At 34.3% G+C, this 16,461-nt stretch overlaps 1 protein-coding gene and 1 non-coding gene across 2 annotated transcripts in view; both read left to right on the forward strand.

The window, feature by feature from the left end:
- The window catches only part of LRCH2 (leucine rich repeats and calponin homology domain containing 2), a 121,453-nt gene extending 106,005 nt beyond the window's left edge, over positions 1-15,448 (forward strand). The window contains exons 15-21 of the mRNA XM_090264341.1: positions 4,157-4,201; positions 6,233-6,283; positions 8,351-8,408; positions 9,174-9,286; positions 9,465-9,602; positions 9,718-9,795; positions 15,303-15,448. Of these exons, the coding sequence (XP_090120467.1) occupies positions 4,157-4,201; positions 6,233-6,283; positions 8,351-8,408; positions 9,174-9,286; positions 9,465-9,602; positions 9,718-9,795; positions 15,303-15,422 (603 nt within the window). The 3' untranslated portion in view covers positions 15,423-15,448. The remainder of the gene's footprint in view (positions 1-4,156; positions 4,202-6,232; positions 6,284-8,350; positions 8,409-9,173; positions 9,287-9,464; positions 9,603-9,717; positions 9,796-15,302) is intronic.
- LOC149990921 (small nucleolar RNA SNORA35) lies at positions 6,611-6,739 on the forward strand. Its single transcript, XR_016508817.1, has one exon. It is a non-coding gene; the product is annotated as a small nucleolar RNA SNORA35 (small nucleolar RNA).
- Positions 15,449-16,461: the final 1,013 nt, after the last annotated feature.

A 16,461-nucleotide genomic window follows, 5' to 3' on the forward strand; every position in this document is an offset into this window, starting at 1 on the left:
ATGGCTTGGTGGTGATGAACTCCTTTAGCTGTACCTTGTCTGAGAAGCACTTCATCTGCCCTTCCATTCCAAATGATAGCCTTGTTGGATAGAGTAATCCTGGTTGCAGGTTGCCTTTTATCACATTGAATACTGCTTGCCAGTCCCCTCCTGCCTGCAAAGTGTCCTCTGAGAAATGAGCTGATAGTCCTATAGGCACCCCCCTGTAGGCAACTCTCTGTCTCTCTCTTGCTGCCCCCATGACTTTGTCTTTATCTTTCACCTTTGGCATCTCAGTCATGATGCATCCTGGTGTGGTCCCCTCTATGCCCGGCTTGCCCGGGACACTCTGTGCTTCCCAGACCTGTATGTCCATCTCCTTTGCAAAATGTGGGAAGCTTTCCTCATTTTTTTCAATTCTTGCTTCCTCATTCTGTACTGGTTGACTGTTTTTTTCTTATGTTCCAAACCGTTGATTTGAACCCAGTTCCCTTCCCTTCACCACTGGTTTTGTCTGGATTTTCCTTTGTTTCACGTAGCATAGCCTCCACTTTTTCTCTTATGCATTTGCCATACTCAAGCATGTCTGTCAAGCCTGTGACCATCTTTATCACCAGTATTTTGAATTCTGTGTCTGTTAGGTTGGCTATCTCCTCATTGCTTAGTTTTCCCACTGGAACCTTGATCCGTTTCCCTTTGTGGGCCATACTTCTCTGTCTCCTCATTCTGACAGGCTCCTGTGCTTGTTTGCCTCTGCGTCTCAGATAGCGGTCGCTCTTGTTACGTTGTAAGGGGCGGAGCCTTAGGGATTCTTCAGTACAGGGTGATCTGTTTCACCACATTGTGGCACTTTGTGTGGAGGAGGGGTCCGAGAGGGAACAATGCCGCCTGCCCAGCACTCGCCTCCCTTCCAGGCACCTCTCCTACTTCTGCATGGGACTGGCGCGCCTCTAGCTGCTGCCCTGGCCATCATTCCCAGGGTGGGTGGGTCTGTGGACGTTCTAGGACCATGGGGGCCCTTTAAACAAGCGGGCTTTGCTGAGAGACCGGCAGTTTCTGCCTTCACCCCAACCCCCACTGGTTTGCAGTCAGAAGCAATGAGGCTTGATTTTCCCCGGTGCTGGGACAGTGAGCTGCGAGGTCTGGTGAGGAACTGGGAATGCTTCCCAGGTGTCCCTCCTGACTTTAAAATGTATGACTGCGCTTTCTGCCGGCCTGCCACTGCCACTGCTGCTGTCACCACCACACCGCATCCTCTTTGCCCTGGCTCTGCTCCTCCTGCTTATCTGGATGAGTATTTCTTTATATCTTTGTTTGCTGGACTTCCATGCAGTTTGTTTTTTTGGAACTTCTGGTTGTTTCTAGTTTTGAGGTAGTTGTATTCCTTCTTAGTTGTGGAGGGAGATGCAGCGTGTCTGTCTACGCCTCCATCTTGGCTGGAAGTCTGTTTTCTTTTTGATGTTCTAGTCTAACTTTTTTTTTCTGATTTTTGCTTGCTCTCTAGGGTTTCATCCTCTTTTTATTATTTTAAAAACTCTCTGAAGCTCTTATGACTCTAGATGTCTTGTACATTCATAAACCTTTTCTGGTCTCCAGACCTGTGTTTCTAATTGTCAGGATGCCCTACATGTATTTCACATTCAATGTCTCCCTTTCCTGGCCCTCCACCATGGAACTTGCTCTTCCTTTCTGTTCTTTATTTTTATTAATGGTAGTTGTATCTGCTCTATTGTCTAAGCTTTATACCTCAGTCCTCATGTTTCCATCTTTCATTCACTTCACCTAATTGGTTAATTAAACATCCTTTTTTCAATTCATCACCTCCTTTCCATCTCAGGTACCCTGGCTTTTGTGGAAATCTTCATTTTTCTTGTCTGGGCAATTGCAATAACTTATTTTTTTTTAAAGTAAAGTGTAATGGGAAGTAATGACTTATTAATGGTCCCCCTTTCTCTACTTTCACAACTTTTGGGGAGATCCTTGACTTAAATTTCTTTAATGGCTTCTCATATTAATAACATAAAGCTTGGACATCTTAAAAACTTCATGGGCCATACTTACCTACTTCTCCAAGTTTTATTTTCTGCCTCAATTCATTCCTCTTACTAGCCATGTTACTGTTTTTTTATTGTTTTGTTTTGTTTGCAGAGGTTGAGCTTTTTTACTCCTTTGTGCTTTTCTTTTTGCTGGGAATCCTATTAGCCCTTTTATTCCTGGCACATTCCTACTAATTGTTCAGGATTTAGAGATGGAAGTACATATAGTATAGTGGTTAAGAACGTGGGCTTCTAGAATCAAACCACTTGCATTCCAGTCCTTACTTGAAGTATCTACTAATTATGTGACTTGGGTCAATTACCTAACCTTGCTGAGTTCAATTTCTTAAACAAATGACCCTAATAGTACTTTTCAAAGAGATTGTTATAACTATTGAATAATTTAATGCGAAGTTCTTAGAATAGCACTTGCCACCGAGTATGCACTTAAATATTAGCTCAGATATCATTTTGTTTTGTTTTGGGTGTAGATTTTTGTACCAGTCATCTATTATTGGGTGTTAATTCTCAATGAGAATATGAAAGCATTTAGCAAAGACTGAGGTGCCTGGCAAAGAAGGTCATGGTCAGAAATGCAGGCTGTGCTCTCCACACGGAGCCCTCTTCAGTGATACTTACCTAGATGCTCACTGTTGAGTTCCTTGTAAGAAAGACAGTAGTGGAAAAATACCTAACCTGCCTGCACGATAGAAACCCCAGTGATGCTGCCTTTCTTCACATTGACACATTTCTTGTAATGCCAATTGATAACCTTTTAGAAACGTTTCAACAGTACCTTTAAGGATTAAATCCCGCATCAGTTTCCAGCTTGACCGCTCCCTTATTTTGACATCTATGAGTGTCTTTTTTGCTGGTATGACTGATGTCATCTTGGAGTCCTATTGTCTGCTGTCCTAATGTCACTCTCTTGTTGAAGTAGAGAACCAAGAATAAGTGGGGATCATGCCTAGGGATAGCAAATAGTTTTATTTACACATGCAAACTCGATTCTGTGTCAGTCTGGAACACTGGATTGAAAATATTGAAGCTATATCTGGGATCAGCCGGAAAGAGCACCCTGATAAATTAGTGATTGTCATCGTAAATCACAGGAGAGACAATGGAGGAATTTAGGTTTTGTATTTGTAATCCCTAATACCACTCAGCCCCCAATTTGTGGTTGAGGTATGAGGTAGGTTATCTATTTTTCCAAGAGTTATGGAAGATGAAACTGCATAAGTAAGGGGGGCCATTAAGTACAACCTTGAATGCCAGGCAAAGTAATTGGGAAATAATCGAGAAGTTAGTAGGTTTTTTAACAAGAGAGTCATGAGTAGCAAGTAGTGTTTGAAGAAGATTAATCTGCCACTGATTTGCAAGATTATTTGTGGTAAGGAAGAATCAGAAGTAAGAACTCTAGTGGTTGTCATACTGTATTTTCTTGATTCTAAGGAGCACATTTTCATATACTAGCATTTTTGGATATTGACCATATTACCTCTGTGGCTAAGTATAAAGTGAAAATAATAATATTTACCCCAGAGTTGTTGTGAAGATTAAATGGGTTAATGCATGTAAGACATTTCAATCAGTTACCAGTATGTATAGAATAACTGCTAGCATAGTGTTAGCTATTATCACTATTACTATTACCATATAATCAATATGTATATTCAATGTATTGGGGAGTTTTTAACCTAATACTTTTTGAATAATGAGATTAGTGACTAAGTATGGGATAGGGCCTAGGTAGGATACAGTGGTAGTTGTGAGAATTCAGAAGTAAGTTTGAAATAACAAGAAAAAAAAAAAAACTTGATGGCATATTTGATATACTGGGTTAAGAAAAAGGAGGATTTAAGACAACCCTCCGATTGTAAGACTGAATGAATGGAAAATGGATTGGTTTAGGGACAAATTGTTACTTGATATATGTCAAGTACTTAAAACAATGCCTTGCACATACTGTATGTGTTAGCTATTAGTAAGTAGTAGGACTGTTTAAACTGGTTATGTAATTAAAGCTAGTATTAGGTAATTTAATAAAATACCAAAGTAGGAATAAACCTCATATATAATTTACTAATAGAGAATTCATATGTTCAAGGAGAAATAAAGTATGTTTTTTAAATATTTTTCAGTATAAATCATCAAGGAAGAGTTCAAGTGGCAATGAAAATGATGAGGTGAGAAAAGAGGGTAATGTTATCAATTACTTAAAATATTTACTTTTCATATGTAGTTGGCTCAATTAGAGTAAAAGGTAATCCATCTTTCGGTATCTTTGTTATTGATTTAATGCCTAGGTTTTCTCCAATAATAAAAGCTAAGCATTGTCATGTAATTATTAATTTAATCATGTAATTTCTGTATGCCCTTTATATAATTTCTAATAGTTCATTTTTAGAATTTTAACATTAATCTTGAAACTAATTCATGAATTTAAAATGTTTATATTTCTGCCATCTTTTATCCTCCTAAATCAACCTGGTGGTCAGTTGAGATTTATTTGGAATTTATTAATATCTTTCCATAAATTCTGTGTATTATTTTAACGTTTAAAATTAGATTCCTACACTGTGTGCATTACTATAAAATTTTTTACCTCACCATTTTAAACTATGCAGCAGCCTAGAATTTTTCAAATGATAGTCCCATCACCATAAATTCTTAAGTTTTGTGTATTTTGTTTGGAGGTGTTGGTAGTTAATTTGAAGTTGGTTCTTGGCAGGGTTTCTGAAAACTTGAATTTTATGAAATGGGATCACACAGAAAACGTTTGCTGAAAACTGAGTTAGTAGAGTGGTTCAGCTTGACTGTTCTTCCTCATCCTTTATATTTTATATCCACTTTGGTCCTGCCTGCCTCAATGTTTAATCAGTTACCAAGGCCCCCCCCTTTTTTTTTTGATACTGAAATATTTTGAATATATTCCATATCTGCATATCTGCTCTTTCTGCCCTGGCACAGGCCCTCACCATTTCTTGCCTACATTGCTTCAATAGGGTCCTTGCTCATCTCTCCCTTTCTCCAGTCCATTCTCTGCAACCACAATGATTGTTTCAAAGAACACAAATATGATCAGGCCACTCCCTTGCTCCCCATCACTTAGAGGGTTAATGCTAACTCCTTTAGTCAAGCCCCGCTTACCATATCAGCCTGAACTCCCAATTTGCCCTCCTTTTACCCTGCTCTCCAGCAACAGGGAACTGCTCAAAGGTTTTCTGAACTCTCCATTCTTTGCTTCTGTGCCTTTGTTTTCGTCCTCTCATCTTGGAATGTTGTTCCCTTATTTTTCTGATAAACACCTACTCAGTTTTTTTTTAGTTTCTCAGGAAACTCGCCTTGCTCAACCATCTCTCCAAGTGCCCCGAATCTGTGCCTCATAATATGGCATTCAAAGCTCTGTCGTTTTACTAAGAAGGTTGTATTACCTCTATAAATTAATCTATTTTCCCTCTAGACTGAGAGGTCCTTCGGTGGATGATATTTTACTGAATTTCAGTATTCCCAAAGTCTAGCACAGAATCTGACATAGTAGATAGTGAGTAATCATTTGTTGAATAGTGAGTAAATGTCCTGTGTGGTAGGCATATTCAAGATTAAATGTTAAGATTTTTGGTTGGTAGTGGTCATTCAAAAAACATGGACTACTTAATATTATTTTATGCCATTAAGTTCTTTGTAATTATTTCTAAGCCTATATTAGCTATAAATAAATTTCCAAGTAAATGTTTTTATTTGGGGTGATGAAATTTTTGCATGCCTCTGTATACCTGCCTCAAATTGTAATATGTTATTGCCATTTCCCATCAGAAATGAATCTTAACACATGGATCTTTTCTAAGAAATATGAAAAGGTTTTTCTTTTGTGATACTTAAAGGAAATACATTTATAGGAAAATATTTGATGTGAGTAGATAGTACTTCTAAAACTTTTAAGGGCTTATGAATCACCTGGAGATCCTATTGAAATACAGATTCTAAGTAAGTAGTTCTTGGGTGAGGCCTGAGATTCTCCCTTTCTAACAAGTTCCCAGAGGATGTTAATGCTGCTAGTTCACAGACCACACTTTATGTAACAAGGTGGTAGGTGGTATTTTCTCGATTCACTCTTTAGCAGTTGATCAAAATAATTTTCAGTTTTCTTTTTATATGTCTTAAGTCATCATTCATGTTTTAATTTCATCTTTCATCTTTTTATTTTTATGTTTTAGCAAGATAGTGATAATGCTAATATGTCACCACAATCTCCAGTGTCATCTGAGGTACAAGTTCTGTTTTTATATGTTTGCATAAGTTTCTTTCGTGTCTCTTTTCTCTAACCTCATCTTTTTTTTTTTCAAAGTAATTTATTCACCCATATTTAGAAAGCCACATAGGTTAATTTGTACATACCTACCCTATAAAGGATTTTAAGAACACTGCCATCTTTTGGTACAAATATTCATAATAAATATAACAAATTACTCATTGGCAAATGCCTATGGATCACATAAAAGCATTCAATTTACAACATTTTTATGTTGTATAATTAATCTGTATTGAAATAAATGATAGAAACAGCTTTAAAATTTTAAATTTGAAAAGTCCTTCAGCATTGTGCAGTGACCTTTGGTTTTCCTCATAACCAGTTAGGTCTGAAAGCAATGCAAGAGAAACTTCCTTTTTCCACGAGAAATATCCCTGCAGTGGGTTGTTCCTATCGACAAGAGGGTACACATTTCATAGCATTTTCATCTGGTGCCGGGGCAGGGGAGAAGGGGAAAATGAGTTTGTGTGATCACAGCCAAATACTCTGGTGGTTTGAATGATTGATTCTTCTAATTTAGTTTAACCTATTGGTTTACAACAACAGATAAATTTTTAAAATTCCAAACCGTATCTTTTCTATTTCAGATTACCTCGTTTAGTATTCTAAAAGTGTACTGACATTAAAACTTTTAAATAGAATTGGACGTTAGTTTTATAAACATGTCTTGAATTATATAGCAGGTAAAATGGTTTACATTCTTTTGGAAAATAATTTAGATGAGAATATCCTAAAATTGGTCTTTGGCATGTGCTTTTACAAGTCTTACTTTCAGTTATAACAAATGTGAGCATATAAGTGCTACTTATTTGCCTAATTGCTTTGTCATTTTATGATCACTGCTCATGGGGAGAGCCATGTTTTCTCAAGTAAATTACATTGCTTATATAATACAGTTTGCTTGCATTTGGAAAAGTAAAATTTTTGTATAGGAATTCATAACATTTTCAGCAAAAAATGAAAACAAACTGTGAGGCTTGTGGGTGCTTCAGTTGGGTGAGCCTGTGTTTTGGTAGCTCAACTACCATTCAGCTTGAACTGTATAACACATGTTTATCAGAAAATTCAGATAATCAACCAAATTGGTTGCTTCAATTTCATCTGTGAAAGGAAAATAATAAAACAATGGTGTAGTACTCTAGTACTAACAAAGGCTTATCTGTACATTTGAACCTAAGAGAAGTCCCATGAACTGGGTATTAGCCTCATCATTTTACAGCTGAAGAGGCTGATAACTTTGCCCAAAGACCCCAGTCAATAAGTGGTGGAGAAGTAACTGAAACCCAGACTCTATATACTTCACAATTGTTGCACAAATTAAATAAGATGCTGCTAAAATTACCTTAACACTTTACATTTACAAGGTGCTTTGTTTTAGTTATCTCAGTTAATCTTCACAATACCATGTTTTAAAGATGAAGGAACAGTCACGGAGAAATTAAATGTTTTGCTTAAGACTTAGCCTAAGCTTTCTGACTCCAAGTTCAGATTTTTACAAAAAGCCACAATTTTTTTCCACAGCATATAACTGTGTGAAAGCACTTTGAAGCAGTGCACATTCAAATAGAAAACAAACATTAACTTATCGTGTATCATCTGCAGTTCCTATTAGTGTGAATGTATAGATTTGCCTCATATTGTCCACTGAATGCCAGGTCCATGGTAGATGCTAAGTAAATGTCGCTAATTTCACTTTTCATTGAAGTTTACTTTATTTGGGGGGAGACTCTAATTTGTTATTTACTCAAAAATAATATCTATTTGTTTTATACACTTTAATAATTTTATTTTTAATTTTGCTTATAGTATGAGAGTATTTCAAGGCTCATGTAATCAAGTTAATTAGCAAATATTTATATACCATTTAAAAGTGAAATTATCAATTTGAGTTGAAATGGGGTTTACCTTTTTCTGCTTCACTAATCATGGAAAAAATAGGTGCTTCTCATAGTTGGAATGAATCTGAATAATTACCTTAATTATTTTGAAAGAAAATAGGTTTTATTTGTTTTTTTGTTTTTAGGAATATGATAGAACTGATGGTTTTTCACATGGTCCCTTTGGCTTGAAGCCTAGATCAGGTAAATGGATATTCTGCAAATAAAATTGATTGGTTATATATGAAACTAGAGTTTCCAAGCTTAAATGGGATTTGATTCCATAGTTTTAAGTACACACAGATTCTTTCCCCTCTCCTAAAAGTAATTTTCTCTTAACCTTATTTGTCTTTCCAATTCCCATTCCCCATTTCTTTCTTCCTCTTTACCTTCAAGCTCCTGAAACCTCAGCCTTTTGCCTTAGATATACTGCAGTCTTATTTCTACACTACTGTGACTGCTATTAGAATGACCACTCTGCCAGCAAACCAAACACTGTTTGAAATTATAGCACTCCATTATATTGTGGTTTTAAAAAGGGATCTTTTCGCATTTGGCAAGCCCAAAAGAAAATGGATCCATGTTACTTGGCAAGGTATTGAATTATAGTTTTTATTCCTGAATAACTGTATTGACCTTCAAGAATAATTTCCTTTGTCTTTAAAGATAATAAAGGCTGATTTATGTTTAATAATTTTTAACCTGGATCATAAGTTTCTAAAAATGTATGTTTATATAAGAACATATATAGGTGGTAGAAGTTATTACACTTGTCTTCCCTGTTACTTTCAGTTATGCAGATAAGTAGATTTCCATTATATTCTGTAAAAAATATTTAGAATATATTAAAAAGTAATAGTGTTTAGTGTAGTTTTGTATTGATTCTTTTTATCACGCCTCTTTCCTTACCGATGGTTGATCTTCTTATTATAAGCTTTGTTATAAGTTAGGAAATTTCTGTTTTTATAGCTTTTAGCCGCTCATCTCGCCAGGAATATGGGGCAGCAGATCCTGGATTTACAATGAGAAGAAAGATGGAACATTTACGGGAAGAACGAGAGCAAATACGACAACTTCGCAATGTGAGTCAGATTGACCTTTCACATCACTTTGTAGGAATCGGTTGAACTTGGAAAATTAACAATGTATATGGATCTTATTTTCAATGCTCTTTAAAATTTTAGATTGTATAATGATTTGTAATATAAATATGTAACTTATTTAGGTAGAATATCTGTGACTTATACCTATTTTTTATAGAATCTTGAATCCAAGTTGAAAGTAATTTTGCCTGATGACATTGGCGCTGCGCTGATGGATGGGGTTGTTCTTTGCCATTTAGCCAATCATATAAGGCCACGCTCTGTAGCTAGTATTCATGTGCCATCACCAGCGGTGGTAAGTTTTGTCTACAATTTGTAAGTTCTCTTGAAACTGTTTTTAAATAATATCAATTTTGGTTAATTTCTGTATAAATATGCCTGAAAATATACCTTTTCTTCTTACTTTACAGCCCAAACTGAGCATGGCAAAATGTCGAAGAAATGTAGAAAATTTTCTCGATGCTTGTAAAAAGTTGGGTGTCTCACAGGTAATTGTTATTTTTCTAACAAAATAATCATGTAAATATTAATTTATTGCATGAATACTGGGGTTCTTATTCTTCACAATAGGAATGAATAATGCTTTTTGAATATGAAAATGATTGCTTTCCATTGATACCTTCTACTAAGTTTGGGCTTTAACTATAGTAGCACTCTAATGAGTGTTTTTAAGCTGTTTTGGAAGTCATTTAGAAAACAGTAACATATATGGAAAAACTCACTCATACACATCATTGAATAAACATAAATTTATGGTCATATTACAACTTGGTTTTGATCATTGCTGCTATCATTTTTTTCTGCTGGGGGTCATTTGGACAGACTGATTGGAAGATTTACATTCAAGGTGAATAGTGTTTTAAACTATTTAAAATGTCTAACTGGAAATCTTAGTAACATATTATGATAATTTCTCACTGGACAGACTGAAATTTGTAGGAATTGGCTTATATTTCAAGTAATAGTTGCAATCTATGAAATTAACAATTAAAGTTATAAATGTATAATGAAAATAAATAGCCAAAATGTTGGGTTTTTTTGGAAAAACACGATAAGCCTAACATCAACATGACTGACTTTTGAGAAGTCATGATGTTGTTAGCAGGTCACAGTCTAGTTGAGCTTTTGAAAATTTAGCTTAGTTTTTAAAAATTATTTTTATTGAGACATAATTGACATATAACATTGTGTAAGTTTAAGGTGTACAGTGTATTGATTTGATTCACTTATATAATGAGTTGGGTTGTTAAGCTCTCTTTTCCACAGTGTCATAATAATTTAGTCTGCAGATTCCACTTTAACCTCTTTTCTCAAGTGACTAAATACAATTTATATAGAGAGAACCAGTTGAATTGTTGTGTAATATGGAAACTATTTGCTGTTCTCTTCTAATTATCTCTTTTCTATGTTTGACATGATGTTTTAACATTTTAATTTTTAACCATTTTTATGTTCTTTTTTTGTACTCTTAATCTCTTAGTGAGAAAATAGAAAAATTAAGATTTTTTTTCTAAAAATATAGTATTATATGCAGTTTTCCATTTTGCCCATTTTGTTTTAAGAGTTTTTTTAAGGGGAGTTCTTCATAAACATTTTTTTGAATGAATGCATGTTTTACAGATGAGGAAACTGAGGCACAGAGAAGTTAGGGAACTTGGCCCAAGGTCACACCTTTAGTAACTGGTGGGACCATGCTATGAACCCTGATGATCTAACTCCAGAACCCACCCTCTTAACTTAGGTACCCTATTTTCTTATACGAAAGTAAAGATGGTCCAACATACTTCAGACACTTTTGTGATACATTAGGCAAAGAGGGTAAATGGGAAGGTCTTCTACTTAGCATACTCTTGTCTCCTCTCTCTAGCTTGCTCTAGGGCAGTGTTTGTGCCCCACCCATCCTCAGCATAAGAGTGGGAGCTATGGAGGAAACAGTCAACAACTCCCACTTTCTAAATTCTAGCTACTGGCAGTGAGGGAAGAGTTTTATTTTTATCTTCAAGTTGTTATTTCCTGGCTTAGAAATGGTAATGTTTAGTCAATTTTTTCATTTAATTTTTTGCACTTTAGGATATTTTTATGTTAACAGCTTTTTAAGGTACAATTGACATAAAATAAAGTACATATAAATAAAATATACAATTTGATAAGTTTTGACATGTGCGTACACCATGAGAAGAACTTCATCAAAGTCAAGATAATGAACATCTATATTATCTTCAAAAGTTTCCTTGTGGCCCTTTGCAATTCTTCCTTCCCCTAGGCAACCAGTAATCTGCTGTTATTACAGTTTAGTTTGCATCTTCTATCTACGGCTGTCTATAAATGGAATGATAGAATATATATGAATTTTTCTGGCTTCTTCTGCTCAGTATAATTATATTAAGACTCCGTGTTGTTGCATGTATAGCTAGGTCAGTTCCTTTTTGCTTTTTGTTGCTGAGTAGTATTTCATTGTATGAATACACCACAGTTTGTTGGTCCATTAACTTGTTGATGGCCATTTCCATTGTTTTCAGTTTTAGAGATTACTACAAATATGGCATCTGTGAATATGTGTGTTCTTTGGATATATGAGTTCTTTAATTTTGGGTAAATAGCTAAGAGCCTAGGATTGAAATGACTGGAACATACAGTGGTGTATGCTTAACATTATAAGAAAGTACAATATATAAAGAACTTAACTTCACTCCAAACAAACAAACAATCCAGTTAAAAATGGACAGAGTACCTGAACAGACACTTCTCCCAAGAAGGCATACCAGTGGCCAACAGATAATATGAAAAGATGCTCATCCTGCAGATATTAGGGAGATGCAAATCAAAACTACAATGAGATACCACCCACAGCTGTCAGAATGGCTGTTATCAATAAGATAAGTAATAACAAGTGTTGGAGAGGTTGTGGAGAAAAGAGAACCCTTAGTCACTGCTGGTGGGAATGCAGACTGGTGCAGCCACTGTGGAAAACAGTATGGTGGTTCCTCAAAAAACTAAGAATAGAGTTGCAATATGACCCAGTAACTCCTATTCTGGTTATCAATTTAAATATTTGAAAGCACTTATTTGCAAAGATATATGCACCCCTGTGTTCATTGCAACATTATTCACAGTGGCCAATACATGGAAACAACCAATGTGTCCTTCAATAGATTATTGGATGAAGAAGATGTAGTGTGGTACATATATACAGTGGAATACAACTCAGCCATAAGAAAGGATGAAATACTGCCATTTGCAATAACATGGATGGGTCTTGAGAATGTCATGCTAAGCTAAATAAGTCAACAGGAAAATCAAGAACCATATCGTTTCACTCATATGTGGGATACAAAACTGAAAGCAACTAGTGAACAAACAAGAAAAACAAATAAAAACTCATAGGCACAGGCAACAGTATGGTGGTTACCAGAGGGTAGTAAAGGGTGAAGGGGATCAAATATATGGCAATGGAAGAAGATTGGACTTTGGGTGGTTGACGCATAATGCATTATACAGATGACATATCATAGAATTATACACTTGAAACTTATATAATTTTATTAACCAAAGTCACCCCAATAAATTTAATTTAAAAATTAAAATAAATTAAAAGAGAAAGTACAAAACTTTTAATAAAATTATTTTTTATTGTTCTATTACAGTTGTCCCAATTTTTCCCCCTTTGCCCTTTGCACCATTTAACATTTCTATCATTTAATATGGTCAGTGTATTTTTTTTCCAGTTTTAGGCATTATAATAGGTATGTACTGGTTTGCCAATATTATTTTACTTTGCATTTGCCTACAGACTAATGATGTTGATCAAATTTTCAAGGTTTATTTGCCATTTATATGAATTCTTTTATCAAATGTCTAATTTTTGAAGTTTTTTAATTGGGTTTTCTTATCATTGAATTTGAGATTTCTTTATAAAATACATACAAAGTATTTTATCAGATATATAATTTACAAACATTGTCTCCCAGTCTTTGACTTGTCTTTTCATTTTTATTGTAGTATCTTTCAAAGAGCAGTTTTACTTTATAATCTTAGGTTTTACATTAGGTCTGATCAAATTTCAATTTCTTCAATAGATGTAAAGCTATTCTGTTTTTCGTTTGTTTGTTTTTTAATTTCTTCTTCATGAGCTTTGGTATACTTTGTCTTTAAAAGAATTTGCCCATTTCATCTAGTTTTTCCAAACTAATTGTTATAAAGTTATTTATCTTTTTAGTATTTATAGACTCTCTTCTGATGTTACTTCTCTTATTTTTGATATTGGTAATTTGTGTATTTTCTCTTTTCCTGATTAACCTAGCTAGAGGTTTATCGATTTTTTTAAAAAAATCTTCTCAATGAACTAACATTTAGTTGTGTTGATTTTTTTTCCTATCATTTTCTTTTTATTTTATTGTTTTCCTCTTACATCTTCATTATTTCCTTCTTTCTGCTTGCCATTGGTTTAATGTGCTTGTTACTCTCTAAGGTGGAAACTAAGTCATTGATTTAAAACCTATTCTCTTTTCTAATATACATTTCAGTGGTTATTTGAATAAATAAGCAAAATATTAGGAGAGCAACTAATGTTGCATTGAAAATGGATATAAAAAGATAGTTTTTGAGAACTCTTGATAAATGGCATATTACAGTGTTATTTGGTGAATGGGTTATTGGGGTAAGGAAGAAAGAGAAGGCTGTTATGATTCCCAGGTTTATGTTGAGAGAAATTAAACAGTGTATTCTATACCTAAACACTTGATTAGGTATAGAATAAAGAAGGAGAAGTTAATTTAGTGAGGAAGTAGGTCTGTTGTGGACACATAGATTTTGATATGTCTGTTGGACATCCATTTGGCTGTATCAAGTTGACATTTGTATCTAAGCTCAATAGAGAGGTCTTGGGAGGAAATACATTTTTGAAAGTCATCAAGATAGAGGGTAAAGTTGTTACAATTATCTTTTAAAATGCATAACTGAGCTTGCAGGAGAGAGAGGAAATTTCCACGGGGCCAGCAATGGACTAAAATCTAAACTGGTATAATGCTCTGGAGTGGTGGGAAAGCTTGCAAATTTCTGTAATATTGGTTCAACAACAGTCCTGGGTTTAAGAGACAAAGCATTTAGCCCAAAGGAATTTGTGAGTTAGAACTAAAACCCTCACATGAAGTCAGGATCAAGGCTACACCCTCAGGGAAAGGGTGGACTAGGAAAAAAATATTGCCTACTGGCAAGAGAGATAACTGGACACTTGCCACAAACTCCTCATAGGGGAATTTTAACTAAAGACATGTAGCAGTCTTGTGTTTGGGCACCATGCTTACAGGAAACCCCAAACTGAGCAAAGCAATGAAAAGTACTCTGAGACTACTAGTTTCCTTAGGATGCCTTTTAGGGGAAAATATAAAATGCTTGGAAATAATTAACCCTTAACCCAAACCGTGTAGACTTCCCATAGATCTAGCTCAACCTAAGATGAACTCACCATTTTAAAAAATTAAAAATAAGTAAGGAAACATTTCCTATGAGTGAGAGTCAGCAGGCATAATGAATAGGATTGGTACCCTAAGAAGACTGCTTAACAGAACTTTTTGGTTGATAACTGTAATTAAGTATCCTTAAACAATTAAAGATACAGGTGGGTTGGTAAACTGACTCTCAGGAAATTCTAATAATTCATATTACATGGTCCTTAGATCTCCTGGCTAGAAATGTAGTGCTTTTCCTACTCCAGCACAAGAGCTTAGGAAACATTTAGTGTGAATATCTCACTTTAAAATATTTGTTTAGGTGGATCAGATCAACCTCAGATCAAAAGCAGCTTGTAAAATGTAATCCCATAACATAAGAGTCTACTTTTAAAAACAGACATTTTAGATTAGAATTAATTAGAATCGTGTGCTCTTCACATGAAATTTTATAGAACACGTGTTTTAAAAACCCAGTTTTGACTACTTTAGGCTTTTTGTTGCACTGTTTAAAAACAAATGTTCAGCTATCTTTTTTTTTTTTTCAGGAAAGACTCTGTTTGCCTCATCATATTTTGGAAGAAAGAGGCCTTGTGAAAGTTGGTGCCACAGTTCAGGCTCTTCTTGAATTATCTACAACCAAGGCATCTCAGCTTTCTACGGCTTAATATAACATTTAAAAATCATAAGTGTATAGTTTCATTTATGTGAAGTGATTTCAAATTACTCAAATTCATGAATAAGATTAATCAAAAATTTTATTAGATCAAGCCTTAGTTTTTAAAACAATTACGTTACATTAAATTTTAAGTCGCCCAAACTTACTTTGGGGGAAAACTGGATTAACTTGAGTTTTTGATAAATTCAAATTCTCTTTTTACTTAGTCAGTTAATAACCTTGATTGTATTTGAAAATCAAATTGATACTAAATTTAAAATATGATTTCAATTTAATAATTATACTAGGTTTAATTTTTTAATATAGCATACCAGTAATGTCTAGATAAGGTAATTTTTTTAATGGATTTAAACAATTCTATATTTGAGTTATGTAATACTCTTCTAATTCTAGTTTATACAGAATCTTTAATCTTTGGTCTTAGTTTTCTAGGAAAACAATGAGTAGAAAATATAGAACTATGACTATATTGAATTCTTTTAGTATTATAGGTTGTTGCCAAAATATTTTCAGTTGTACTGTAGAGTGTTTACATGTGAAGTGCCTGTGTAATTGATAACTCATATAGTCTTAAACATTTTTGCAATTTGTTTTTATGTATTAATGGAATCAGTGAAACTTTTAAATATTTTAGATTATGTAATGTCAGTAATATGTGAGGATTTAAATGTGCCTCACATTGTGATATTTGTGGGTTTTTTTTATTTAGCCCATTGCAATTTTCCTTAAATTGGTTATTTCATATTGTCAAAAAACAATATTAATATGCTTAACTTATGCTATTTAATTTTGCAAAACTTAATCATCTTTTAAAGTGTATTTGAAGAGTATTTTATTTCTGTATTGAAAATGTTAAACAAAGCAGTAAGGTTTTTGAGAAGTAGCAATTACTAATTATCAAGGACATTTGGAAAAAGCTGCCAAAGTTTGGTTTATGCCTTTACTTTCAGGAACATTGCGTCAGTGTGCTATCTTTAGTTAAGTTCAGAGAGCAGCAATTGAAGAATAGGTTTTTGTTTGAAATCTGT

The sequence above is a fragment of the Furipterus horrens genome, unplaced genomic scaffold (assembly GCF_987537825.1).
Source record: "Furipterus horrens unplaced genomic scaffold, mFurHor1.1.pri manual_scaffold_17, whole genome shotgun sequence".
NCBI classification, from domain to species: domain Eukaryota; kingdom Metazoa; phylum Chordata; class Mammalia; order Chiroptera; family Furipteridae; genus Furipterus; species Furipterus horrens.